This window comes from Mytilus californianus, unplaced genomic scaffold, assembly GCF_021869535.1.
Source record: "Mytilus californianus isolate M0D057914Y unplaced genomic scaffold, xbMytCali1.0.p SCAF_9, whole genome shotgun sequence".
NCBI classification, from domain to species: Eukaryota; Metazoa; Mollusca; class Bivalvia; order Mytilida; family Mytilidae; genus Mytilus; species Mytilus californianus.
In genome coordinates, this window is record NW_026262745.1 from 30,296,634 (window position 1) to 30,321,700 (window position 25,067).

At 33.1% G+C, this 25,067-nt stretch overlaps 1 protein-coding gene across 2 annotated transcripts in view; it reads left to right on the forward strand.

Moving 5' to 3' along the window:
* The window catches only part of LOC127714248 (delta(14)-sterol reductase TM7SF2-like), a 46,843-nt gene extending 25,038 nt beyond the window's left edge, over window positions 1–21,805 (forward strand). For both annotated transcript variants that reach the window (XM_052220300.1, XM_052220301.1), the window contains exons 6-7: window positions 181–303; window positions 16,389–21,805. In XM_052220300.1, the coding sequence (XP_052076260.1) occupies window positions 181–303; window positions 16,389–16,549 (284 nt within the window). In that variant the 3' untranslated portion in view covers window positions 16,550–21,805. The remainder of the gene's footprint in view (window positions 1–180; window positions 304–16,388) is intronic.
* The last annotated feature ends 3,262 nt before the right edge of the window (window positions 21,806–25,067 follow it).

Here is a 25,067-nt window from a genome sequence, read left to right on the forward strand (position 1 = left end):
TAGTTTTATAGATTGTCGAATACTGTACCTGTGTCCGTGAATGACGTTGGGCTGATGGAGTTTCCGAATGTTTACTCTCGAGAAAATAATTACTTTACTTAAAACTTTTTGAAAATAGCAAGATCATTTTGTATATTGTAAATAATATATTTCTATGCTGTTCTTATGTTTTCTTTTCAGATTATGAAGTAATTCCTACGTCAACTGGAAAGAACCTACTTGTTTCTGGATGGTGGGGTATATGTCGACATCCAAACTATCTAAGCGATTTAATCATTTCATTGACATATGCACTGCCTACGGGTAAATATATAGTTTATATAAATTAACTTTAATAAGAGTTTCTTTGTTGCACTGAACATATATCTCTGATCACTAGTCCTTCCCTGTAACAAAGCAAAATTAATATCAACGTATACAGTTGTTTTTGTCTTTGCTTCCAACATTTCAAAACGTAAAATCATGACCAAAATGGACAAAAAGCATTTTTAAGGATGTATTCTTCTGACGTTACAGTCTCGTTGAAATCTCGTTCTGGAATTATTTCCAATACATGTGATACAAGTGGAAAATATCAATGAATTTAAAAAATATTATAATCAAACATAACACTGTGAAAAAATTGTGTATTTACAATGAGTAGTTTTTGAGTAATCAATTTTTCAAATTTTCTTACCAATCAAGTCAAGTCTTTTTAGCCAAAATTTTGAGAAAATGGGTGAGGGGTACAAGAAATGATTTTACCAGAAACATGTACATCCCATATCACTTTTTTCTTTTCAAATTTCTAAGTTATGTATTTTTTTAATCATTTATAACAAAGAAGTTGAAATAATATGCATTTTGTTCTAAAAACAGAGAAAAATCACAAATTTACAAAATTGACAGCATGGTTAATTTGACACAAAAAAGCATCAAAATATGACAAAACTTTCTTATATTAACACCTACCTATAGTTTTTTTATGTTAAATTTATTCAGATTGGTCCACTTCATCTTTATTGAAAGTATGAAAAAAAGTTTACTTGTGGAACTTTGATTTTTTTCACGTTAATAGCCCAAAAATAGGTAAAAATTGATGAAAATGGGAAAATCATCAAAATTTGGTACTTTCAAAGGGCCGTAGCAAAAAAAGAAGTGCACCACCATATGATTTTTTCTTCACCAATTATTTTTTTACAGTCATATAATCCCCAAAAATCAGGTTAAGAAAAAAAGTTTAATTCTAGAAATGTTTTGCTCCTCAGAGGTGTACATCCTTAAGCTTGCATATCAATTGCAAGTGAAAAATAATGGTTAAACAAGAATTGGATTAGAGATGACATTTAACAATATACATACCTTCCTATTTTCCATTATTTAGAAGATTTTATTCTTTAGTTTTTAAAGGTGTTCGCTTCCGATGATAATTTAACATTCTGAAAATTAATTTATACAGAATAACAACAAACCTTCTTCAAAAAATTTACCAAAAAAGTAAAAAAAAAAAACAATTTAAAAAATATCATTCATCATTAAAACAGTATTTTAAAAAAAATCTATAAAACTTACCTCTTTTCAAAATATCTAATAATAGACAGTAATTAGAATATGATGCTATATCTATATTTAACTATGACTCAACTAAAAATTCGATTTATTGTGCAATATACAGCTGTGATTTGGATTCTGATTAAATACTTCATATACCGTAGTTTATGACACAGAATAAATGTGGTCTAAGTACTTAAATAATTTCAAATTGGACATTTACCAATTATGGTCAAATATTCAAGTTCTAAATACATGGATGGAATCAGCATATCAAAGAACCCGAAGAATTAAATTTTTGAAGAAATCCAACAAAGTTTAATTTTGGATCCACTGGACCTCAATGTGTACCAATTTGATAACAGGACACAGAATCCATAATTTAAAATTTTTTTAATTCAGCATATCAAAGAATCCAATATATTCAATTTTTGTTACAATCAAACAAAGTTTAATTTGGACCCCAATTTGAACCAACTTGAAAACTGTGCCCGAAATCAAAAATCTAATTATATGCTTAGATTCATCATATCAAAGAATCCCAATAATTCAATTTTTGTTAAAATCAAACTTAGTTTAATTTTGGATACTTTGGACCTTAATATGGATCAATTCAAAAACAGACCCAACATCCAAATTCTAAATATCCAATCAGATTCAGCATATCGAAGAACACCAAGAATACAAGACTTTGAATTAAACCCAATTGAAATTACTAAAAAAAAATTATACAAAGTATTACAAAAGAATTATTTTTGGTACCTTTTAACTAAACCGTTAGGGTCATAACCCCTAAAATCAATCCCAAACTTTATTGCATGATATAACACCTTGTGGCACAATTAAATAGCAATCCATAGACTTATATTCAAATTATTGTCCAGAAACCAGAAAATCCTAGTTTGTTGGCCCCTTTTCGGTCATTATATATTAAACGGTTTGGACCATGACCCCCAAAATCATCCCAACTTTCCTTTTGAAGTATGGAACCTTGTGGTAAAATTTCATAGTGATCCATACTCTTAAACACAAATTTTTGTCCTTAAACATGAAAAAGGCTTGTTTTTGGCTCCTAATTACTAAACAGCTACGACAATAAGCCCAAAATAAATCCCAACCTTCCTATTGTGGTAGGGAACCTTGTGCTACAATTTGATAGAGATCCATACACTTATACTCAAGTTATTGTCTGTGAACCAGAAAAATAATTGTTTTTGTTAGACCCTTTTTGCCCCTAATTCCTAAACAGCTACATTTTGTACTATGATAAATCCCAACCTTCCTAATTTGGTATGGGACCTTGTGCTAAAATTTGATAGAGAGCCATACACGCATACTCAAGTTATTGCCTGCAAACAGAAAAATAGTCGTTTTTTACAAAAGTTGTTACGACAATAAACCCCAAAATAAATCCCAACCTTTCTTCTGAATTTCCTATTGTGACGTCATGAAAAAATGCAACCATGCCTGATGACGTCACATATAAAAATCACTACTTTCGGCAAATCTTTGAAAAGGACGGATAAACTTTGTTTAAATATTGTCTAAAAATCATTAGGGAAACAGATTCCACCACTATTACTCGTGTATTACGATATTTCTCCACTCTCAGCAGTTAAATTAAAATTATTTAAAAAGTTCGGAAAGCCTCGCGCTTTAAATATTAAAATTTTACTGTCTCGAGTGGAGAAATATCGTAACACACTTGATGCAGTGGTGGCATCTATAATCTTTCTTTCAAAACCCGGAAAAAAATTTAGATCACAGATTATTTTCAGCTCAGCTTTCAAAATCGAAATTTGAAATGATCATCAGTTTTTTTTGTTGTTTTTTTTGTATGGTAAATAGGGTTTGTGAGTTAAGTGTCCCGTCTAGTCTTTAAGATATTCGGCATTTCTTAAATCAAAATCAAAATTAGTTTCTGATGCGGGTCAATGTTTTTTAAAGGACAGACCCATCGGCAAGACAACGTTAGGAGTTGGACGTGTAAAAAGTCTATGCATAAACATATGTGTAGCTCTATAAGTTCCCACTTGAAAATAAATTGTAAGCAGGGGCATTGGAAGGGGGCATCCCCCAAGCACCAAGAAGCTGAACAATTTCAGTAAAATTTGTATTGAAAAAAAATGTTTTATGAAATAATTTGTAAGCACGTGCTTACAATGCTACACTGGTGCTACCTACTGAAGTGATGGTTGCTTGTGTGTACTCCTCGAATTGTGCCTTAAATATAAAACCTAACCAAAACCGAGGTGATCTCAGGTGCACCGGAAGGGTCAGCAGTCTTTCTTTCATATCATTTTATAACATTGAAAAAGAGTCCGTCATAAGCAATTGATGTTAAATATTAAATCAAGAAAAAGGGAAACCAGAAACCAGGGGACAGTTAAAAGGAACAATGGCAAACAAGAAACAAGGGACAAATTAACTTTAATAACTAGAGACCTGAATTAGACTTCAATACAAGACTTAGTGATAACTATGGCATGTTATTGGTTGCAAAAATTTGATATTTTTCATTTAAATGCAATATTTTTTATCTAATTGGTATATTTCTTCATTTAAATGCAATATTTTGTTTATTTAAATGGTATATTTCTTCATTTAAATGCAATATTTTTTATTCAAATGGTATAATTTTTCATTTAAATGGTATATTTTTTCATTTAAATGCAATATTTTTTATTCAAATGGTATAATTTGTCATTCAAATGCAATATTTTGTATTCAATTGGTATAGTAGTTTTTTTTATTTATACGCAATGATTGCATTATGGGAAATTCTTTGACTTGAAGGTCAAATTTGCAACAACGTTTGTGATTGGTCGGTAATTGTTTGGATTTCTCCCTTTCTTCCTAAATATGAGTGACCAAGAATTAAAAAAACGCGTCGGAATATCACCCCTCTAACTAAATCTGGCGTTCGTGCGAGTTCGTGCACTGGCTGTTAATGCCAATAATGGCCAGGTCGAGCAAAAAATGCGAGTGACAAGGAATAATAATTAATTTGACACACAACCTGTTCATGGATAGAAACAGATACCTGCGTGCATGGCAAAAACGCCTCCAATGAAAACCCTTTCTGAAGAAACTCCCCTACAGTCTACACATTGAAATAATAAAAAAATACATAGCTAGCCCCCTTCCCCCCTCTAAGTCCAGATACATGTAATCATGACGTTCTCTGATGCTAATCATTTTTTACTTTTTTTGATGCTCAGAGACATTGCAGGAAGGCAAACATAAAAAAGAATAAAAAGCCTTCCAGGACGTTATAATTATTTGGACTAAGTCCCCTCTTATTTGCTACATGTAGAAAAAAAATCACCTAATTACGACAGCAGAACCAGCTCACAGAGACTCACAAGAAGAGACCTGAGCTGTGATACTCCGGAACTAATTCTTTAATAAAGACAATTCGGGATAAATTGGAACCAGTTACTAACTCTTATTACAACAATAGTCCTATGACATAGGACGTACACTGTATATGAAGGCGTGAACTTCATATTTTGGACTATCTATAATATGTGCTCTCATGTCTTATACCGCATATCATTTTACATTTATGATTCGTTGCTGAGCCTATTTTACTGTTCTCATCTCCGAATCCCTTAAATAGAATTTTTTTTTCAAGCCCCACAGTAGTTCATATTTTTTCTTCATGACTTTTAATTGATTTACTTTTCAATTGTAAAAATTGTGAAAGGGGGGGTATACAAGTAACTTTATTTTGTGACACAGTATATAATATAATTAGATACAAATCTCTAATGATTTAACGGTGTGACGTCAACGTGGGTCATTTCCATAGCTAGGTCAGTAGTACCATTCATTGACAATGTGGCTGCATAGTGATGCATTTACTAAAATGAGTGCAAATAATCGATATAATAAGATAAAATCGTTAGTGGATTAAGTATTTAATTATACAGACATCATGGAAAATCTACAGAATTCGATATTTCATAAGGAACAACCCTGGAACTAAGGAAAATGCGCGTGAAATTCCCCGATGTAATGGGTAGCAACGTCCGGGGATATGGGTTAGCAACACCTAGGGGCTATGGGTTTTGTAACGACGTGCGTTAACCAATCAAACTCCTAGAATATACTAAGCCGGGGATAAACTTGCATATAGATCCATATACAATGAAAGTTTTTGAAAAGTTGTGGTCCGAATGTTTTGACCATCGAAATTTTGCAATAGAAATAATAGTTAGGACCAGAAGATTTTAACAGCCAGTGAAGGACTCGCACGAACGCCAGATTTAGTTTGAGGGGCGATATTCTGACGCATATAAATAAAAAACTACTATACCAATTGAATAAAAAATATTGCATTTGAATGACAAATTATACCAATTGAATAAAAAATATTGCATTTAAATGAAAAAATATACCATTTAAATGAAAAAATATACCATTCAAATAAAAAAATATTGCATTTAAATGAAGAAATATATCAATTTAATAAAAAATATTGCATTTAAATGAAAAATATAAAATTTTTGCAACCAATAACATGCCATAGATAACATCCTATATTGGGTATATAATGTCAAATTATATGCTTTATACGACTTCTACATGTACAGATACGATCAGATACTCTGCAATTCCCTTTTATCCAGCACTTTTTGTTATCAATGGTTATCCTGTGGTCTGAACTTTGTTACAAGCTGTTTTATTTATATCATTGCTGACACAATGCAGGAGAAGGATTGTGGGAATAATTTTGTCTGCACAGCGGACGAAATGATACTTCGAGATTTTTTAAATTGTGCAAGATCGTGTTTTCGGAGGGAAAATATCGATGCCTACGAAGGTATAGAATTGTCATGGCTAAGATCAATGGACCGATTAAGATCATTTCGACATTTCATACCAAATGATTTACAGTACCAGTCTATTACCAATAATAAATTTTATGTGCAGAAAACGCACAATTTCAGTATTATTTTGTTAATCATTTATTTCTGTAATCTGATTTTTTTTTACCTTATTCTTTATATTTACACAATTTTCTTTATATTTAAGCACCCCCATTATTCTCTATTCTTTATTTTTTGCCCATTATTTTCTATCTACACCCTCCCATAAGGAGCACCCCATCCCTCAGCAAAAACCCCCACCCAAATCCGCCTCTGAGTTTTGATACTGATTCAATCGAACTTCTACTTCAAAGGGACACTACATCGGGACTTACTTAGAACAAATGACATTTCGCTATAAAAACGTCTAAAACTTCATCCCAAGCTCCCGTTAAAAAGCCATATGTTCATTTCATTTTGTATAATTTCTAAGAGGCCCAAATTAAATTTAACTTTGCTGTAAAAGTACAGTCTGCAAAGGAGGATGGAAAAGGCTTGATAAGAGCTCTGATTGAAATAGTTTTCTGTAATTGCAAAATAGTCATATTTAATGTTTTTTGTTCATTTCATCTGTCTTATTGACAAAGTAAAATGAATAATATTTAGACATTGTTTTCTTTTAATTCTCACCTTATATGCTGATCAACACAAATGTTTAATACTAGTATATATGTAGTAAATAACGAGTTGGCGATTTTTTTTATATCAGCTTATAATTTATTCTGTAAAAAAAAAAAAATACCTCGTTATATATGATGTTTCATGTCATTGATTAAGATTCAGATCCAATTGATATCTGTGACTATTCAAATACACAAGAAAAGAGGATTGAAGTCAGGAATGATGTAATATAATTTTATTTGATAACATATGAGCTGCGTCAGATAGAAATCGACCTTATGCAAATGAATATTAATACATCTATTGAAGCTTTTTTTAGTTGAAAACATCTCTATGCAAAATCTTTAACTGTTTGAAAATTGATTTGATATAAGAACCCTACAAAACAGACCAAAATTCATCTTTTATTTCGTATTTGATTATTCCAAAATCAATCAAAGTCTATACATGTATATATATACGTGCACTTGCATAAGGTCGATTTCTATACGACGCAGCTCATATGAAAATTTTATTTCTAAAGAATCATGAAAAAAATTCATCGCTTAAAAATGTTTTAACTTGAATAAATTCTAAAATTAGGTTCACAGACATCCGTCTTCTTTAAAAGATAACCTAAGGGTTTTATTAATATTTTAATGAAATTCTTGAATGTTTATACTTTTAAATGTTCGATTTAATTTCAAAATTATACATGTATATGTATCAATCAACTTCAGTCAAATCTAGACGAAAAAAAAAAATCTTATGAAACGTAAAAGTCTAGAAGCGCCATTGGTCTGAACAGTGTTTTAAACGGGTCCGAGTTGCATTTGAAATGGTCAGAGATTGTCCGATTTGTCTTTGGTACGAGTTGTCCTGATTCCATCTATGTAGGGTGTTTATAAATTTCCGTTGGTGCAGTGGCTTCCAAAAGACTAAATTAATGTATAATAGTTGTCAATGACATTGTTTTTATGTTGATTTGTTTAAATATGTATACATTTTTTTTGTTTAAATGTACTTTAATCAATCTAATCATTCTAATAATTTACTGTACTTTTTTGTAAGAATTTATTTGATATTACAGCTCAAATTTTGGCCACCATGATTGGTTAATAAAAATATCTGATCTTATCTTGTCATCCCCACACCCCTTATGCCTCAATTTCTTTAGAAGTGCAGTACACGGCTGGTAATCTACACAAGCAGAACAATCGGTTCTGCAATGAAAACCGGGAGAGGATTTCCGGTTATGCTTGAGTGGAGTCATTGTCACCGCTTCGCAAGGCATGTACATTTCTAAAATCGTAATTTTCTAACTCAACTGATAAAATATTTCAAATCGGGGAATGCTATGCTGCGGTGGATGCTTTCATGAAGAGACACGTGTATCGTTTACTGTTGTGCATGGGGTTAAACTCCCGTAAAATCAATCGTCCCACGAGAAATAGCCGAAAAAAGTGACATTAAAATTTTGAGGTGTTTCTATTAACAGACCTGCAAGTTCAAATTTCGTTTTTTTTCTGTCCACGGGACTGAATGTCGTTTTGGGCGGCTTACGCGTTGTCAGAAGTTGATAGACGTCGTATTAAATCTAAAATTTGCCAATTTTCATTATTTCATGCGTGAGGGGATCGGTTCTGATTGAGGACATCATGAATGCTTGAGGGGAAGTGCAAACCTATCTTATCGAAAGCTAATGAATATCCCAATCTAAACGTATTGATTATATATGATGATAACTTTACCCAAACTGGGGTTTATCATTGATGAATGCTGAAAAAATGCGCTTTAATTTCAATAAAAAAAATTGCAACAATCACTTCAAAGAAAGGCCAGTAACTTGCATAGTTTTAGTGAAGTTTATAATAAATATAAATTGACAATGGAAATGGCTACATCGTAAATATAAGTGGTTTAGCTTTATGATTGACTATGTTTTTCCCACGTGCATGTAAGACTTTAATCTATGTTTCAGACGGATAAAACACGCCACCATTGTCTGCAGTGTGATAAATCATATTTTCAACGTCCAAAGCTGAACTTCCATGTAAAGCTGGTACATGACATCATACTAGACACAAAGAGCAGCTACTGTGACAAGACATTTTCATCTAAATATAGTAAAAGAAGGCATGATACTGTGGTCCACATGGGAGCCATTTAGATGAAAATGTCTTATCACAGTAGCTGCACTTTGTGTCTAGTAAGTCGTTCTCGAGGAGAAGAATCATGTCCACGATTGGTCGTGTGTAGATGGTGGCTTTTCCATTTACGATTATTCGTACTTCTTCGTACTTCTGTTTTCCGGACATGTTCGTCGGAAATTTTAAATGAGTTTACTATGATTCATATGGGCCACTGGCTGCGTACGGCAAAGGTTTTTGTCCTTTAGAAGAATGACGTCTCCTTCGATAAAACCACGGCGATCTTCGGTCCATTTTCGTCGTTGTTGTAGTAACGGCAGGTACTCTTTCCCCTAACGGGACCAGAAAACACTGACCAGAGCCTGTACACGTCTCCATTCGGCTAGACATAGATCCCGTTTGTCGAATTCCCAAAGCTGATCTGAAGTGAAGATGTAATCGATCTTTGGTGTCAATAACATAGTTCGAGTTAAGTTCAACGGATTCTCTGGACCTGTCGAAACCGATACCAGAGGTCTGAAGTTCACTATTGCTGAAACTTCTGCCATTAACGTGAGCACGTCATGCGTTAAGCTCCTTCCGTCGGCATTTAAAAGCATATAATCAAGTATTCTCCTGGCGATACCAACCATTCTATCCCAGAATCCACCATTGTGGGACGAATGCGGCGGATTAAAGACCCATGTTGTACCAGAACTGTACAAAAAGTTCTTGAAGGGTCCGTCCTCAACGTTGATTGAGTCGATTTTCAAGTCATTGATTGCACCAATAAAGTTTGTTCCACGGTCGGATCGGAAGATCTTAACTTGGCCTCTAATAGCTGTGAATCGTCCGACGGCGTTTATAAAGGCTGAAGAGCTCATTTCCTCGATGAGTTCGATGTGAACAGCTCTTGTCAATAAGGATGTGAACAGAATTGCCCAACGTTCTGAGTTAGTGTATCCACCACGGGTTGTACGTGAAACAATTGTCCATTGTCCAAATGTGTCTATTCCAACGTTAGTAAACGGAGGTGGCGGTTCTCTGGCAAATCAGACATGATTTGACACTCGGTTTTACCTCTTAGTTTGCGACATGTCACACATCTGTGAATAATAGACGAGATCAGGCGTTTCGCTCCAACGATCCAGAATCCTGCGGATCTACATCATCTGTGAAGTGGAGACCTTGATGTTTGATCTTGTCATGGTAGTGTCGGACTAATAATTTTGCTATAAGATGTCGTCAAGGGACGATCAATGGTTTCGTTTCACGGAGGTTCAAGTCAGATTTATCCTTGTAATACACATCCATAGGTAATATCTTGGCACAAAATTTCTCACTCTTAGGATTCTGGTAGATCTCTGTGCAGGTCGAACTCACAGAGGTTAACTTTGTTTCGGCTGACTCTGTCTGCTCCCCGCCGTAAATAGTTCCGGTCGAACTAGATTGAGAAATGTGTGTGGTTGCACCCTTGTTAAATGTAGTGTGGTAGTGTGTCGATGACTTCCACACTCGTTACAACTGATGCTTGCGTTTCAATCCCGACTTCTGTGTGTGGTTGATTCACAGCACTTGTAACAAACATTGTTTTGTTTAAACAGTTCCTTATGTTCCTCAATTGATTTGGCTCGAACGCTCGGCATTCACTCAAGCAGATGCTTTGTCTTATGTAGGATACAAAGATCTTGTTGTTGACCGATGTTTTCAAGATGCTGGTCAATTGCCGTCTGATGGACATTGATTTCAGAGTACAGCTGAGTTGTGAACCTTGGCGCAGCATCTTTTGTATACAATTCGAAGTTGAAATCGGGATCGTTCTTGATCTTACTCATCTCTCTGATAAATGCAGAGAATTCCGTGAAAGGCGGAAAAGCAACTTCTTATTTAGACTTGTATCTTGAAGCCCTTGTTATCCACTCTTCTTATATGGCAATTTTGTCACAGTTGGGTTTATTCCAGACGAAAATTCAAAATAAGCAGGCAAACATCTCAGCTTGGGATTTTCTTTGTGATATTCTATTTCTGAGATAACATCAGACAATTCGTAAAGAAGTGAGTTGTCCTTATTGGTCAATTTTAGGAAGTTCTCAAGTTTACTCATGATTGATGCCTCCAACATTTCAGGAGCAACATACCGCTAATCAAGTCTTTGCCATAATCTTTGTATGCCTCTTGTTTTGGTTGTTGGCGTTTGATGCCCTTTTGCTAATAGCATGTTTGGCGGACTCTGGTCCAAGTCACTTAATCAGTAGGTCTATCTGTTCAGAATCTGAAACTTGTAATTCGTCTATGACGTTCTTTAAACTAGCTATCCATGTGTGCAAGGATTTTGCCCGGTCGTTAACTTAAAGTATATTAACCGGGAGAACAGCAGTCCTTATGAAGGAAAAATCTGGTTATCTCCGATATCGGGTTGATATATTATTGTGCAGCAGGGATCTCATCTGGAACGCCTTGTTTTTGGTGTGCAACAAGGATCACCTCTGAAACGCCCTGTTTTTTGTGTGCAACAGTGATCACCTCTGCAACGCCCTGCTTTCATATGCTAGTTACCATTCCCAGATCTAGAAATAAAGTCACTGCTTGCGACTTAGCATATGTAGGCAAGGCAGCAGGTGTTTGTGATGACAAGTTTAATGCCATGAAAGGCACAAACTCTGGTGCTTTATGACTTAGTTCTACAACAGGAGTTTTTTTTTTTTTCTCTCTTATAAGCCTGTCACTTCCTGTAAATGAGTCAGGTCTTGATGTTTATTGACGAAATCTTGCACACGTTGGAGCGGGTTTTTTTAGTCTCGTTAGGAAGATCCCCTGTTCCATTTGAGTTTTCCTGCGAACGGCCTCCTGTTCTTTTTTAGCTTTGATATGCTCTGCCACTTGTTCAATTCGAGCTTTCAGGTGTGCAGCCTCGGCAATTTTACGTGTGGCTTCTTCTTCTGCTTTGGTTCTTCTACGTGTGGCTTCTTCTTCCGCCTCGGCTCTTCTACCTGTGGCTTCTTGGTTCACACGGATGGCTTCTTGTTCCATTTCGGCCTTGATTTCTGTTTGTCTGTACATGGCCTGTTCCTTTAATACTGCCTCTTGCTGAAGGAGCGCAGCTTGTTTTCGGCAAATGCTATCCTAGATCTAGCAGACTCTGCTTTGGCTTGCTTTCTCCGTGCTAGGCTTAACATGTCTGAAATGTTAGAGCTTCCACTGTGTGAGGTTTTCGTACCCTTTGATGTCTTCGTTTTAGTTGATTTAGCTTTTATCAGGACGAGGCGATGCTAGTGTAGGGTTTCCATGACCAGGTCCACTTTGGACAGACGAATATCTGATGAAAGATTACATGTGTCTATGTCCTTTAGTTTAAGTTCTCATCTGTGAGCCTGCAATAATTAGTACATGCTTGTACAATTTTGTCCTGTGCTGTAAGCAGTTGCTGGAGCTCGTTATGAGGCGTGGTCACTTCCAATTACTGGAATTCTAAGTCTGTCCGGAGGACCTCTCTAGCTCCTGTCAGAACTTGTCACGTTTCTCTGTGAATGATCCCTGACTATTTTCCCGTGAGTTCACGTATTCTCCTAGTCTCGGGATGTTCCTTTAAGAGTGAAACATAAGGCGGATTTTCGACAGGCTAACCAGCACCCACTTGAAGTTCCGCTCCTGCTGTCAGTTGTCAGTAGTAGAGCAGGAAAAGGTGATCCTTCTAGAGCAGGATGTGTTACCACCTGATATGAATCATCAATGCATTTAACATGATTTATATGTCAGGTGTCAGTAGTAGAGCAGGAAATGTGACCCTTCTGGAGCAGTATGTGTTACCACCTCATAGGACTCATCAATGCATTTAACATGATTTTTATGACTTCGAAAGAGGACATAAACTTATTTCTAGACTATAAGACTATTATGATAGGAATAAGCAATAATTTTATTCGCACATAGATGATAGAATTAAGAAGCGCTAGTGTATACGCAAAATCCCTAGTTTATTAAAGACTGAATATCTCCAAACATCGTGGTTCATAAACCGGTATGCAAATATTTTGTGTTCAATCATTTTAATTATGCAATCGTCTAAAATGCAAAATGTATTACTTTCTAGTTAAAAACGTCGTACAAGTCGATACAAAACCAAAGTAACAACATAAACGGGATTGTAACTATCGCCTTGGACTTGACCTGACTACTCGTGCAGAAAAAATATACGGCAACGCTTGTTACCGGTCTGTTTTTGTTACCTTTGTTCTGTATCTAATACTTAAAACTGCTTGAAGTTGTAAAACGGGTTCTTGTTATTTTAGATTTAGAAATGTGGGTAATATATGCAGGTGAAATCCTTTGATGGTTTAAAGGATGGGGTTCCGTTATAGTATATAAGGAAATTGTTGAGCTGTCAGTTCATCGAATGTGTTCACAGTAACTACAACGTAAAGTTTGACGTGTATTGCAATATTTATGAATATGGATGTTATTTTAGATGTATTGATATGTTGGACAATTTGTTGTATGAAAATGTCAATTTTAATATTGTAATTAAATAATACATGTATTAGATTATTATGTTATTGAACATTGTTAGCAAGAGAAAAGAACAAGTTACTGCGATCAACCAAATTTATATTAGAGTTTTGTCTTATTTATACTAAGAAATTTAGTAAAGAAATAGCATGGCGAGGGAGAATTTAATTTTATATACGCTCTACAAATAATATTAGCCGGTGTACAATTTAGATCATCGAAACTTCTGGTGAAGAAAAGGTTTTGTTTATTCCTGATGAACTGAGCAAAGTCGTACTCCAGACCATAGTTAAATTTTCAGTGATGTTATATTTTACAGGAATACCCATAGTCGTACTCCAGACTGTAGATAAATTTTCAGTGATGTTATATTTGTCCGGAATACCTGTAGTAATACTCAAGACCATAGTTAAGTTTTCAGTGATGTTATATTTTTACCGGAAAAACCCGTAGTGGTACTCCAGACCATAGTTAGTTTTCAGTGATGTTATATTTTACCGGAATACCCGTAGTCGTACTCCAGACTGTAGATAGTTTTCAGTGATGTTATATTCTTACCGGAATACTCGTAATCGTACTCCAGATCATAGTTAAGTTTTCAGTGATGTTATATTTTTACCGGAATACCCATAGTCGTACCCCTGACTGTAGATAAGTTTTAAGTGATGTTATATTTTACCGGAATACCCGTAGTCGTACTCCAGACCATAATTAAGTTTTCAGTGATGTTATATTTTACCGGAATACCCGTAGTCGTACCCCAGACTGTAGATAAGTTTCAGTCATGTTATATTTTTACCGGAATACCCTTATTCGTACTCCAGACCATAGTTAAGTTTTCAGTGATGTTATATTTTACCGGAATACCCGTAGTCGTACTCCAGACTGTAGATAAGTTTTCAGTGTTGTTGAATTTATTCCTCTGGTTTTTGATTCCAAATACAAGGCAATTTATAATTTAGAATTGTCTTTGGTGTTCATTGTCCTCATAATTTCTAATTCTAAATCTTATAATTTTTTTTCAACGCAGTGTCTTCAATTATCTTTGACTTGTGAATTTTTCTCATGTTTAGGTTGTTGTTTAAGGTAGCACAATACAAAAAGCAACTAAATTTTATCAAAATTTATTTTTCAACTGTTTTTGTTACTTCTTAATATTACAAAACCACAGAAGAAAAATATGTTTCCATATCTTGCACTGTTAATGAGTTTTGATGATAATTAGTTTAATAAAACAAATGCACGTGTCTGACTGATACAAATAAGAACATGTGGGCAGTACTTTATGATTAATCAATAGAATCATTTGATAACTTTATGACCACTGACCAGCTATAAAAATAACAGTCATAGAAAAGAGGTTGAATTAGGGGTTTGTAGAAAAAAGAAGATAATGAAGTCCAAATAAAAATACATTTCTATATTGAGGCTGCCAGGAGAAAAAAAAACAAAAAAAATAATTTGGAGCTATAGAGGGAATCAAATATAAATGTACAGATATTAAACAAATATAATTGTGCAACAATTAATGTTGCTGATATGTTAATGCTGATGGTTATATCAGATTTTCTTGAGGATAATGTGTAAATATGAATTCTTTATTAAAGAAAACACAAATCAAATATTTTATTTTCAAACTACAAAAATAAGAAAATTCTACTTGGTGTAAAACACCATATTTTCATTGTATACAATTACAATTCTAGAAATCCCCCATAAGAATCCTCTAGACTGACCAACTGGTGATTTTATGAACACATGCATAACTTACTTTTTGGGAAAATGTTAAAAACAAAATATATTGTTTCATGTACTCATTGAATAAAAAGTCAATATTTGAAAAAAAGCAAATGCAATGTGTAATTAAACTTCTGAGATCATTAATGGTTGATGTTTACCCAGGTGGGCGGAGTTTTGACCATATCAGTAGCAACTGACTTACAGCAAGGTCAATAATGATATAACTTCTCCCGCCAGATCTGGTTTTTTGATGCATAGGGTGTGCATTTTCTTTTTATACTTAGAATTGCTGAAATGGAATGCTTTCTTACTGGTCAAAACCTAATTGATTTATGATTAGAGGCCAATCCTGAAGTATCCCCATGGTACATGTGTGAATGATATTGAAGTTAATGAGGTTCAAATTGGAAAATCCTTATTTATTCAATTGTGACACATACGTTTTTGTCATAAAAATGTAGTTTTAAATGAAATAAGCTCCTAGACGGGCGCCCCTATATGCCTGTTTTTACCACATGTTGTTCCTTGACCAGTTATCTTCAAAACTATGTCTCAGATTTCCAAAAACATCAATAGAACAAATTTTATACCCAATTAAATTGAGTGATTTCTTATGAAATAAGGTTGCAAACTTAATTGAGCGGTTATGAGAGAATGAAATACAATAGGAAAAATCTGGGACACGGTTTTGGAGGTCAAACTGTTGCACAAGAATCTTATCAACAATTTTGGGATACTATGAATAACAAAGAAGCTAATTTCATTCAAATGTGGACATCAGAATCTAGCAACTAATTACATAATAGTTAATTATGTAGTAATTATGTAGTAATGAAATTATCACCATTTGAAAGATAAATCTTTCTTCTTTCTTTTGGTTCCTCATTTATGAATTTATGCTACCTTGATATACCGTAGCGTTCTCAATTAAATTTTAACGAAAAATGGCTGAAAAGAGGAACAAAACATAAGAAAACAGATTTATTATTGTCTATTTTTCTCATTTCAGGTTTGACTTGTTTCCTGCCATATCTTAATCCATTGTTTTTGTTTGTGATGTTAGTTGGAAGGGAACGTATAGATGGTGACGAATGTAGCAGACGTTATGGAGAAGCTTGGCAAACATACTGTCATCGCGTCAAATATAGAATTATTCCATATGTTTATTAAAATAAAAATATGGTGTTGGCATAGTTAAAAATTATGTAAAATATATTAGCAGTCCTTCATCTATCCCCAAGAATTCACATCAACAGGATGTTGGATATATCTGAACTCATTATCTGTACTACTAAGGAAAACACGATTTTTGAAAAATTAAACTGTCACTCAAATTATAATTTGTTAGACGATAAATACCACATGATTTACAGGTGGTAATTATTGCATAAATGAATCAATAGAATTGCACCATTAATCCAAACTTTATAAAAGTACATAAAACTGTGTATTTTATTATATGCTGATGACGTTGTTGTTATAGCAAACGATGAAAAAGAGCTACAACTTCTGTTAAATGCTTTATCTACATGATGTGAAGACAATTGTATGACAATTAATGCAAACAAGAGTAACGTTGTACATTTTATATTTTTTTATTTACCAAATTAGGGCCCCAGGAGGGCATATAGCATACAAAAAATATTATTATAAACAATAACATATGCAATACACAGACAATAGATATGTAACCTGTGTTATAAAAACAATAAAATAGAATAATATACTACAGAAAATACACTCAACAAAATAGTAGCACTGTATTATTATTCAATGAATACGTACTATGTTGACATTGACTCAAGTGCACCCGGTAAGTGTATTTTCACTTTGAAAGACAAACAAGAGGCATTAGTAGTTTGTGCGGAGAAATCTCAATATAAAAAAAAAACACAAAAAAAACCCAAACAATTTAAGCACTTGCACATTTGACTATGAGGTATACTGCAAATAACAAGTTAGTATATTTAATAAAGGATATTTAATATGACTCATCTGCAAAAAGCACCAAGAGTCGGTGCTTAAAGGGAAGTCCCTACTTGTACTTAATGCAGATGAGTCAAACTCCTAAATTATTTAAAATATATTTTAAAAACATATTTTTAAGATTATAGATTCTGTGTCCAGCCAGCAAGGATCATCAAGGGACGGTGCCAGAGAATTTGAAATTCTTCTTATGATCTGTGCAGGCTTAACAGGTTATCCAAATTCATATTAAAGAGTTATATTGAAATTGGTTATTGCAGATTATGTTGTCCTTCAATTCTTAGTATCTTCTATATATTTATAAAATGCAAATAGTACATTGGGATCCTCATTATTCATTATCCAAATTAATTTGTTATTAATATTTAAATTTTGAAAGTTTGGACATGATTTTAATATATTTTGCATCAATTCCTCTCTTTTTAATAAATGAGTGTCACATTTAAATAAAAAATTAACTTCATCCTCAACCTCACCTGAGGTGCACCTGAGACAAATTCGGTTTTGTCGAAGAGTACCCTGGTATCTACCAGATTCAATTTGCAATTTGTGAGCAGATATTCTTAATCTAGTAATACATTTCCTTTGCTCAAAATGTCGCATTATTGACAAATAATTTTCAAAACCGAAGTTGCACTTGAATGTTACATAAGTTCGTAGTTTACCATCTTTATGTATATCTAGCTGTTTTTTTCCACAATGCAGTATAGTATCCCTTAACAATCTGACCACAGTGTAATTTAAATGTTGAATATTTTTCAGGAATATGCTTTTCTATGCCTGACATTTTTTCCCTTAAAATATTAATTGATCCATACCAAGAGGGCTTTTTTGTTTCAAATAGCTATTTAGAACAATTATATGCAGCTTTTAACAAGGGAAATGATGAGCCAATATTTTCTAAACGATGTCAATATCCTAAAACATGTTTGACTATATCACAGTGCAGTGGAAAACGGCCTAATTCAGACAAAACTGCAAAGTTTGTACTTTTTCTATTAACATCTAAAATATATTTGCAGAATTTAATATGAAGTTTTTCACAAAGTATCCTTGAGTAAATTGTATCCACCGATATGTTTTCTTTTTTTTAAACGTGCAGTAAAGGGATTAAAATATCCCCAAATTTCACACCCATATAAAAATATAGTCTTTATTGTATAGTCAAAAACATGAATTGCATGTTTAATAGTAGGATTATGCACTAAAAAATCAATACATAATTTGAAGTACGCTTTTAGGGCTCTTTGGTATAATCATTCTGAGCATATGAAAAAGAACATGATGCATTAAATTGGATACCAAAATATTTATAATTAGATACACACTCCAGCTCATCTTTGTTGAAAATAAATTTCTGAGAGATATGTCTGCCCGCCCTGTTGAATATCAACACTTTAGTTTTCTTAGTATTTATATTTAAGCACCAATCATTGCAAAAATCATGAAGTTTATTTAATTTCTCTTGTAGTCCTTCTGCTGAGTTAGATAAAATTACAATGTCATCAGCATACATAAGGCAATGAATGAGTTTGCCATCCAGCATAATTGGATCTCTGGTTTGTGTAAAATAATCTGGAAGGCTATTTATAAATATTTTAAACAAGTTAGGACTCAAGTTATCTCCTTGTTTAACACCAAGCGTGGTTTGAAAGAATTCAGTTATTCCATCATGTATTTTTATACAAGATCTAGTTTCAAGATACATATTCTTAATAAAGCTATAAAACCTTGAACTAACCCCAATCTCTAACAGCTTAATTCTAATTCCGGTATGTATTACTTTATCAAAAGCTTTAAGAAAATCAACAAAGCAAGCAAACACTCTCCCATCCTTAGTATTACAGTATTTATCAAAAATACATTTTAAAACAAACATATGGTCAGATGTTCTTGCCTTTCTTGTGAAACCTATTTGACAATCATTAATTACATTATTTGCTTCTAAAAAACTATCCAACCTTATATTAAGTATACTGTTAAAAAGCTTACCAATTGCATTAATTAGTGATGGTTAGTCCTCTATAATTATTTGGGTCAGTGACGTCTCCTGACTTATGTAATACTGTGATATAACCTTCTGTCCAATTTCTTGGGTATAAACCATGAGACGGACAAGAATTAAATATTTTCGAAAGAGACGATAATAAAATATTTTGACTGTGTTTAATCATATTATTTGAAATGTTATCCAAGCCTGGTGATTTGTTACAATGTAGTTTAGAAATGGCAAAAGAAATTTCTTTCTCTGTTATAAGTTTATCAAGATTATTAAAACAAACATTTTTTTCAAGATTATCTAGCTTTTTTTCAACTTAGCCACTCTTTCTTTGAATGAATCATGTATTTGATATAATCCATTGAAATGTGAAACCCACGCAGATGGTGCCACAGCAGAACTATGATCCTTATTATCATTATTTTTTAAATCGTTAATTAACTTCCAATAAGATTTAGGATTATCATCATGTAGATTCTGTAACTGTTCAACAAGTGATTTTTTATGTTCTTTATACTTAAATTTTCTAAGTTTAGAGTATTGCTTATTAAGCTTATAATAGTGACCCCTCACTATTGGGTCATAAGGAAATTTTGAATATACTTTACCGTAACTTATTAATTTGTTTCGGAGATGGTACAAATCTCCATCAAACCATTTTTTGTCTTTATTTTCTAATTGCATAGTTTATTACTTTTTAGAGAATTAGTAGCAGCAGACAAGAAAATATGTGGTAATTCTGCTGCAGCCTCATCGACAGAGGATTAAGACTCTTTGATTATACTTTTATTAAATGTGTCAATTTGTGTTTGTATATCTGGTAATAATATTTAGCTGTCTGAAAGTTTGTAGGTGATTCATCTGACCATATGAAGTTTGGAGATTTATCAAACATATTAATATTACAATAATTATCATCAACAGTAAATTTACTTGACATTTCCCATTCCAGTATACAATGACAATCTGAAATAGTAGGTATGAAGTTGTGAACATAAAAATATGAAATTTGATCCAGAATACTCTCCGACACCTTCACATAGTCAACCACACTACTGCCATTTGGCGTATAACATGTGTACTTTCCAAAAACATCCCCTATACCTAGATCTGATGTAATTTTTAATTGTAATGGTCATACTATTATGTTTTCAAGTAGTTATACATATCTTGGTCTCGTTCTAAACGAGCATTTGGACTATAATATTACTGCAAAAGACGTTCATCTTCAGCTAATAGAGCTTTAGGGTTGGTAATAGCCAAGTGTAAACTTTTAGGTGGTGTTTGTTTCGATGTATTTGTAAAATTATATGAAAGTTTGGTTTGTCCTATAATAGAATATGGAGCAGGTATATGGGGTGTAAAAACATATTCTTGTATTAACTCCATACATAATAGGGCATGTAGATTTTTTCTTGGGGTAGGAAAATATGCACCAAATGCTGCAGTCACTGGAGACTTAGGTATAACACCTATTTTTGATAAGCAGTGGAGAAGTATTATTCGTTTGTGGTGTAGATTAAATAACATGAGCTCAAATCGGTTAAATGCAAAAGTTCACAAGTGGGCTGATAGTATGAGTATTAAGCATAATTGTGTTAAAAACTGGAATTTTTTAGTAAGGAAAACCTTCTGTGAACTAAATTTAAGTCATTTATCGTGTCCTGAAAATATGGACACTAACTATGTTGTAAAACTTTTTATGTCAAAATTACACGAAAAACATGTCGATAATTGGCATGCAGTTTTACATTCTGATAAATCTATATCGGGTAGAGGTACCGTGGCAATAAGCTACGAACGTACAGATTGTTTAAAGAAAATTTTGAACCGGAGGAATACTGCAAAATAGATTTACCTTTCAGTCACAGAAGTGCTTTCGCCATATTTAGATGTGGTGTTGCTCCCCTAAGGATTGAAACAGGGAGATATGAAAATATTGTTTTAGAAAAAAGAGTGTGCCATATATGTGACGTTTTTATTGAAGATGAAGCGCATGTTTTATTAAGATGTCCTCTTTATGACGATATTAGAAACCATTTATATTATGTTGCTAAAACTTTTAAAGAAAATTTTAATACTTTAGATGATAACCAAAAGTTAGTGTTTTTATTCTCAGATGTAAGTATGATACGTGTGTGTGCCAAAACCTGTCATTTAATTTTAAAAAGGCGTAGACATTTTATATATTGTAAATAGTATTTTATTTCATATTGTTTAGTGTATTATATCTATGCATTTTAATAGTCTCTAATAATTCTGTATAGAATGGCTCTCATTTTATTTGGTGTTATTTTACAATGTATAAAGATTGATTGTACTTGTTGAGAGATGAGACTTAAATAAAACATTGAATTGAATTGATATATTCAATCATTTGTGTAATTCTATGATATGAATATATATATACATGCAAGAAGAATAAAAGATGACATAACAGATTTATAGCTTTACTTTACAATTACCTTTAGAGATGTACGAACGATCCAAAAGATTTGCAAACACAATATGCATTATTTTCTGAACGCCTTATCAAAAGGGGATATAAAGAAAATGAAGTTAAAACTGTTATGCAAGAGGTGACTGCAAAACAGAGAAATGACACATTGATGGTTAAACCCAAATCTGTATTACAGTTTCTCCACAGTGTTTTTAGACAGTAAAAACACTTAAAGAACAATATTTTAAAACACTGGGATAAATTGAAAGATGGCAGACCTCTTTTCGCTTTCCGTAGGCATAAAAACTTGAAAGACACAGTAACATCTGCAACTCTTTGTAATTAACATGTTGGAAATTATGAAAATATATTCTTTACTAAGTTTGTTAAATTGATAAACATTGACAGAAAAGAAAGAGTATAGAAAAGTATTAATCAAACAGATCACGAGGTCACGGCCGTCACTCGGCTAACCGAGAGATTGGTCGGTTAATCTATATTGAGTATGCGGCTATATCGGCGATTGGTCTGTTAATTGGGTTGGCTAAAGTCTGTTAATCAGGTGTTATCGAGAAAATACTTGCAAGTTCAGTATGTTTGATTGTATAACTTTTTGAATATATTTTTATCATAAAAGTTATTCATGTCTGACAAAACAATTCAATGTACTGAATCCAGTGGTGTAATTATTTTTTTTCTAGCTTCGATAAACAATCAATAAAATGAAAAGGCGGGTTACTCATCAATAAATTTATACACATTTTACACACACAAAATGTACACAAAATGACAACTTGGCTGAATTTACTTGCATGCAATATTTTGAACATCGAAAAAAGACAGGCATTATGTTTGTTAACCATATTAATATCATTGTGTGAAAAATCTACACGAAAATCTGTAGTTTGGTGATATTAATCAATTTTTATTAAAAACCTTGTCTGTTAATGGGTCGGATGTATAAAACCCGGTCTGTTATTTGGTCTGTTAAGAGTTATGAATGGCAATGAAAATATAATTTGATTGCATTATGGGGAGTTATCGGATCAAATGGGTAGGCTCAAGACGAGTGGCTAAAATATACAGAAACAACACATGAACAATGAAACATAAATTTAGACATTGGAAATTGGAAATTGATAAAAATGGTTTCAAAAAGTGTAATATTAAAGTAATATTAATTTCATTCAAGGATGGTCACATATATCATGTGAATTCTGTTTCGTTGTTATGAATGACACCAATTTGTCATCTACATTGGTAACCAGTATATACATCATTTTTATAGTTCGTTCTTATGTTGTACTGTTATACCACCGTCCCAGGTTAGGGGAGGGTTGGGATCCCGCTAACATGTTTAACCCCGCCACATTATGTATGTTTGTGCCTGTCCCAAGTCAGGAGCCTGTAAATCAGTGGTTGTCGTTTGTTTATGTGTTACATATTTGTTTTTCGTTCCTTTTTTTTTATATATAAATAAGTCCGTTAGTTTTCTCGTTTGAATTGATTTACATTGTCATTTCGGGGCCTTTCATAGCTGACTATGCGGTATGGGCTTTGCTCATTGTTGAAGGCCGTACGGTGACCTATAGTTGTTAATTTCTGTGTCATTTTTGTCTCTTGTGGAGAGTTGTATCATTGGCAATCATACCACATCTGCTTTTTATATCAGAGATAAACGTCGTAATGTAACTAAACATCAGTAAGTAAAATATATTGGGATGCTAAAATTTAAAGAATAGAGAAAGAATAATGAGAAAAATAAATAAAATGTAGAGAAAAGTGACATAACAATTTAAAGAATACAGAAATAAACAACACCCCCAATCCGGACCCTCATGGTATACACGAGAATCTGGATGGAGACGCAGAATATAGAATAATAGATAAGGACAGTAGAGAGTGATGCATTGCTAAAAAAGAGAGAAAAATAACAATTGTTTAAGAATACAGGCATGAAACACCCCTTTTTACTATTTAGACCCTCCAAGATGATTGTTAAAACAATTTTGGCATTTATTCCACATCTCCTTATTTTTAAATTAATAGTATAGACAACGATATCTATATAGCATCTTCGCTAGCCAAGAGAGGAGGGAAGTGGATCGTAACCCTTGGCTGGAGAGGAGGGAAGTGGATCGTAACCCTTGGCTAGCGAAGATGTCTATATAGATGATTTGCAATTTTTTTTACTGTATATCACTTTATATGTTATTTGAGACTGGAGTCCGATAAACATTGGCCTCCTGTCAACCGCTGAATCTGATAGCTCAGTAAATATTGTGAAGTGCAAACAAAACAAAATTTCAGGGGGAGGGGGTGGTTGAAACAGTAACGGATTGCGATGTACTCAAATTGGTGACAAATGCTAGAATTTTACAAGCGCACAACTGCAGTTCTCCTCTGCACTTATGTATATATAGAAAGGAACTAAACGGAATAAAATGAATTAAAACTTAAGATAATCAAATGTAGCTGCATTCGCTTCTTTCCATTTACTTCTTTAGAATGTTTTGTAAACAACATATGATTAAGTAATAGAACAAAAGAACCAATTGGATGATGCTGACGAATTAGAGTTTAACGTCCAGTGGCAAATATCATGTCCATATGAGAACGACAACACGTTATATGTACCCGGTGTTGTATAAGACAGACACTTTCAGTCGGATTTTTGAACGTGCTTCTTTGAACAGACATAAAAATCAAGGCTGATTGAAAACGTTAATAATAAATTCATGCATATTCCAGCGGCCGAATCCATATCACGCTATATTGCAGTGACACACCTTTCAATAAAATGCATTTTTTTTAGAAAGTCAAAATAAAAATGCCCTTAACTACAAGGATACTGTTGCACCGTATTGTCATTTTTATTTACTCAAGTACATCTCATTCTCAACTTTTTTAATGGGAAATTATAAAGGTAGCAAAACTATTGTCGTTGCTAAATAACTCTTAACTGACACAATTTTAATTGTCCAACCCATTAACAGACTTTATTCCCCTAATAGTCACTAAAACGTGGTATTACTCACGTTATATTACAATTATGAAATATTTACTAATGTCAATTTATTTTTTAGAACCAAAGTACTATTTTGTGTCCTTTAAATGATATCTAAAATTGTTTGTTTCGCCTTTTATTAAAACAATTGCTATGCGTATAAGCATAAATACCACATACTTGCGCGACGCCTTTTAGTTTTACTGAAGTTTGCGCAGACTATGAAATGTTTTTACATGTGGAAAATGTTCTATGA